The sequence below is a fragment of the Procambarus clarkii genome, chromosome 94, assembly GCF_040958095.1.
Source record: "Procambarus clarkii isolate CNS0578487 chromosome 94, FALCON_Pclarkii_2.0, whole genome shotgun sequence".
Classification (NCBI taxonomy): domain Eukaryota; kingdom Metazoa; phylum Arthropoda; class Malacostraca; order Decapoda; family Cambaridae; genus Procambarus; species Procambarus clarkii.
The window spans coordinates 13,761,845-13,767,383 of record NC_091243.1 but is presented as its reverse complement, the minus strand read 5'-3'; the positions used below and the strand labels follow the sequence as shown (position 1 = coordinate 13,767,383).

General features: G+C 47.8%; 1 protein-coding gene across 1 annotated transcript; it reads left to right on the top strand.

The window, feature by feature from the left end:
• Window positions 1-2,132: 2,132 nt before the first annotated feature.
• LOC138360054 (sporozoite surface protein 2-like) lies at window positions 2,133-3,165 on the top strand. The gene is made up of 2 exons (XM_069319989.1): window positions 2,133-2,136; window positions 2,684-3,165. Exons 1-2 carry the CDS (start codon window positions 2,133-2,135, stop codon window positions 3,163-3,165), a joined length of 486 nt encoding a protein of 161 aa, XP_069176090.1.
• Window positions 3,166-5,539: the final 2,374 nt, after the last annotated feature.

The following is a 5,539-nucleotide window of genomic DNA, read 5'->3' as shown; positions in this document are numbered from 1 at the left end:
GGACGAATCGAGTTGAGTTAACTACCGTCAACTACCTAACAGGTGTCAGCTGACTGGTGTTTACGTTCCACGTCGCGACCTCTCGACCATGAACTCCCATTGGCTGGCGCAGCGTGTGTGTGTGTCAATGTCAGCGGAAGATAATTGGTTTCAACATTTTAATCTTGGCGAGTGAGTGCGCGCTGTGAGCTGAAGATGTTTTGAGCAGTGGTGAGTGTGCGTGTGTGTGTGGGTGAGTCTTGCTCGCTGGGAGGATGGAGGATGGAGGAACCAGTATGACGCTTGTAAGACTTGGTTATACCTCTTAGAGTGTGGCGTCGCCTTGGTTAGACCTCTTTGAGTGTAGCGTCACCTTGGTGAGTACACACTTTCTGCTTCCTGTAAGTACCATTTATTTTAGAAAGTAGTTTGGATATGTGGGTAATTTTTGCTGTCGGGGGTGATGACCGGGCCAGGACGGAGACGTTTGAGCAATATTTCCTTTCACCTGAAGCCTCTGTTCACAACAGGTAGGTGAACCACTCGCAACAGCTCACAATAACTCTCACAACAATCACCTAACTTAGGAGTTAGGTGATTGTTGTGAGTTGTGTCCTGAGGAAGGTCAGGACTCGCTGGCCTCGGGTAGCCGGAAGCTTCCTGTCCCTCCACGTTATGAATCAGGCAGCGAACTGTTGCATGGGAAGCTTCCTCGGGTAAAGGTAAATACTGGTAAACTAGCGAAGCTTCTGACGTCATTACGCCATTAGAGTAGTTTTCCCGAAACTACGACGTTGGTACAACGTTCGAACAAGTTGTCCCACCTCCTAACCAGTTACAACAAGCAAGTTGTAACAACGTTCTAATACGCCATAAACACGTCAAGCAAAGATGTAAGAACTTTATTACAAGTTGTAACAAGCAGAAAATAGAGACAGTTACGGTTTGTGTTTCCAGGGAATTAGGACAGTTGACCAGACCACACAGTAGAAGGTGAAGGGACGACGACGTTTCGGTCCGTCCTGGACCATTCTCAATCGACTTGAGAATAGTCCAGGACGGACCGAAACGTCGTGGTCGTCCCATCACCTTCTAGTGTGTGGTCTGGTCAACATACTTTAGCCACGTTATTGTGACTCATCGCCTGCAATTTTAGGATAGACCTCGAACCATTTAACACGGTGTACAGTGTTACTGAAGGGAAGCAAGTGTTCGTTTGTGGGGTATGAAGGGCTTTGATAAGCAGGTTTCGGACCCTAGATGCTGTCGCACTCATAACTCTGCTTGGCTGTTGAAGCTTTAACTGTTACTCATTTCAAAGGTAAGATTAAAGGTGCCATTTTATTTTGCTAACGATAGCTCGGCCGTCACTTGTCACTACCAACAATATTTCGCCTCAGAAGGTTCATCTTGCAATGTTGACCTCTTGCCTGACCTCTTGCCTGACCTCCGCAGCTTGCCTCAAGCTGCTGTGAAGGCCGGGAGCCAGACTGCTTGAGTCGGCATGACTAAAATGTCATGCCTTTCGTCGACCACTAAAGTCATGACATTTAGTATTATTTACTTACATTGATGTAACGAGATTTAACATAACAGTGTTGGGAAACACCTGACACTTGATCCTGCCAGACTCCAACCCGCCAGACATCCTGTTGTCTCATTACTGAGTTTAGGGAACCCTAACTCGTAGGATTAGGATGGTAGAAAGTGGCAAAGTTGTTACTCAAACTTTTAGATACGCAAATGTGATTTGGCCTTGACGGTGTGTGTGTATTGACCTAGTTGTGCTTGCGGGGGTTGAGCTCTAGCTCTTTGCTCCCGCCTCTCAACTGTCAATCAACTGGTGTATAGATTCCTGAGCCTATTGGGCTCTGTCTACACTTGAAACTGTGTATGGAGTCAGCCTCCACCACATCACTTGTGGTGTTGTCCCTCTCGAGGTGTGATTGTTGTTGGACATAAACGCCAAAATCGGAAGAAAAACTAATAATAAAATGAGAGACAAGGGGGTGAGAGGGAGGTAGAGAGGTGGAGAAAGTGAGGGAAAGAGACAGAAAGAAGGGAAGGAGAGAGCGAAGAAGAGAGAGAGAGAGAGAGAGAGAGAGAGAGAGAGTAATATACATCCACTCAGTTCCTCACAGATAATAAACACAATGGGTTAGTAAATTTTCTGGCCACAAGAAGCTAAGCCGTCATAATTTTAGCGCTATCATTGAAACTTACAACCCGCTAAATCACTCCAGCCGCGACCCCCTCCCTCACCCCACCCCCTCCCCCTCTGTAGCACACTCTCAGAGATGTGGGGGGGGGGGGGAGGTGGAGGAGAGGGGAGAGGGGCGGAAGAGTAAGAGAGAATCAAAGAAGAGATGATGAACGCCATCCAGTCGACTATTCTTAAGAATTGCGTCCCCGTTACTCGTCACGGCTCCACAACCTATATATATATATTTCGCTTCATGCAGATCGGCGTTCAATCCCCGAGCATCCACAAGTGGTACACGGGCACTATTCCTTCCCCCCCCCCCCCTGTCCATACCCATATCACCCCTGCTACCACAAAGGGATCCTGATGTAACTGGATCTGTACACTAGTTGAGAGGCGGGACCAAAGAGCCAGAGCTCAACCTCCCCCCCCCAAGCACAACTAGGTAAAGACAACAACTAGGTAAATACGTTATGTACTGAACCAGCATTCTGGCGTAAGTCCAAGCATACTTGGACTCCCACCCACGTGAAGACTCCCACCCACGTAAAGACTCCCACCCACGTAAAGACTCCCACCCACGTGAAGACTCCCACCCACGTAAAGACTCCCACCCACGTGAAGACTCCCACCCACGTGAAGACTCCCACCCACGTGAAGACTCCCACCCACGTAAAGACTCCCACCCACGTGAAGACTCCCACCCACGTAAAGACTCCCACCCACGTGAAGACTCCCACCCACGTGAAGACTCCCACCCACGTGAAGACTCCCACCCACGTGAAGACTCCCACCCACGTGAAGACTCCCACCCACGTGAAGACTCCCACCCACGTAAAGACTCCCACCCACGTAAAGACTCCCACCCACGTGAAGACTCCCACCCACGTGAAGACTCCCACCCACGTGAAGACTCCCACCCACGTGAAGACTCCCACCCACGTGAAGACTCCCACCCACGTGAAGACTCCCACCATCTGTAGTACCGGAAATTGTTTCATAATTGTGACTGTTAATCGCGGTACCTTTAAGAAATATTAAAAGCCATGCTAACCCGATAGTCGAATTGTGACTTGACACAGCGAAGGTATCCACGGGAGAAAAAAAAAACAGAGACAGAAACAAAGAGGGAGAAACGGACAGACGGAGAGAGAGAGAGAGAGAGAGAGAGAGAGAGAGAGAGAGAGAGAGAGAGAGAGAGAGAGAGAGAGAGAGAGAGAGAGAGACGGAGAAACAGGGAAGTAATCAGAGGCTTCAACTTCACAAGTAGATGCTAATCATTGTGATGATGGAGACTGGACGTGGTGTATCAGTCGTATCATATAAACGTATGAGTTTGCCACACACTCGCAAGACCTGTCGACTGGACTTACGCTAAAGCGGTTCCCCACGGTCAGGGCGCCAGATTCACGAAACAGATACGCAAACACTTACGAACCTGTACATCTTTTCTCGATCTTTGGCGGCTTTGTTTACAATTATTAAATAGCCGACGAGCTCCGAAGCACCAGGAGGCTGTTTATAGCAATAACAACAATTGATTGAGAAGTTTTCATGTGTATAAACTGTTTAATACATGTAACCGAAGCAGTCAAAGATTGAAGATGTACACGTTCGTAAGTACTTACGTAACTTCTTTATGTATCCGGATCCTGGACCTTGTCAGTCATCCAGGCACGAGGTCTACTTCCTGTACCAAGCCACACGCCCCGCTGCTGTGTGCTACATAGGTATCCCTTCAGTGTTTGGTGGCTGCCTTCGGGCGCTAGAGTAGTTGAATGAGGCTGTAGACCTCACGCTATTGGGCCTTCAATGAGGGGATGACCCTGTGTTATGTTTGTGTCTGTTCTCACACTACATAAGAGTTACTTTGACAAGAAGACATTAACAGACACGTTGATTGGGGGATATAATGTCAGATACAGACTGTGGGAGAGGTACTGACACAGAATATGGAACAGAGATACAGTATGAGAGATACTGATACACAGAATGTGATAGATACTGGAACACAGAATATGGGAGAGAGATACGGATATTGAATATGAGAGAGAAATTGGTAGACACGGATTGTGGGAGAGAGAGAGAAAGAAAGAGAGAGAGAGAGAGAGAGAGAGAGAGAGAGAGAGAGAGAGAGAGAGAGAGAGAGAGATTAACAGACAAAGAAGCAAACGTATCAGCAAGCAGGCAAGCAAGTATTAGGAGTTTGAAACGATACACTGCCTCTTACCCTCTCCCTCTCCTCCCCCTTCTGCTTCCCCCACACCTTCCCCCTTCTCTTTCCCCTCACCTCCCCCCCCTTCTCTTTCCCCTCACCCTCCCCCCTTCACCACGTTATTTAATCGCGTATAATCAATACCTTAAGGCTGTTTATTACGCTCGACCAGTCAATCATCAGACCTCCGCTAATTACCCCCCCCCCCAACTCTAAGCAATATTATCAGAAGTAATCAATTGGTCTTGACATACAACTCAATCCTCGGGGTCAATTAGAGTGTCGGGCCCACGTCGTTATGCTTCATCAATACCCCTTGGTGTTGTAATTATCTTTTATCACCCGCTTACTCCTTATCAGCCCCTGTGTTTACCGTCCATCATCCGGCCCGGTCTTATAGTTTCTTAGTCTCCCCTCCTCCTCTTCCTTCCTTGCCAAGTTGCGACGAAGAAAACGGGATTCGGTCGTCAGTTCCTGAACCGATTATGTGCCTCTGTAATCCTTTACACCACCGCCCACGGGATGGGTATGGGGTGCATAATAAAGAAAGAAATTGAATTGAATTGGTCGTGAGTTGGGAAGGGTTTGTTTACCATAGTTCTTGGTTGGTGGAAATGTTTAAAAATGTTTATCTAGCAGTGTTTGTAGGGCGGAACTTCGGCTCCTGGGTTCCGCCTTTTGCATCTGTTGGCCATTTTATAAAGCAATGGTTCTCGGCACAGTTTTTTTTTGTCTAACTGGCTTTTTAAAGCAGTGTAGTATGTATGTGGGTTTCAATTGGTTGTCTCTTATCGTTAACCTCACTGACCCTGAATGATTGTTGACATACTGAGACTCTTGTTTGTGTGTTCACCTATTTGTGCTTGCGGGGGTTGAGCTCTGGCTCTTTGGTCCCGCCTCACAACCGTCAATCAACTGATGAACAGATTCCTGAGCCTACTGGGCTCTATCATATCTACATTTGAAATTGTGTATGGAGTCAGCCTCCACTTGTGTGTGTGTGTGTGCGTGTGTGTGTGTGTGTGTGTGTGTGTGTGTGTGTGTGTGTGTGTGTGTGTGTGTGTGTGTGTGTGTGTGTGTGTGTGTGTACTCACCTAGTTGTACTCACCTAGTTGTGTTTGCGGGGGTTGAGCTCTGGCTCT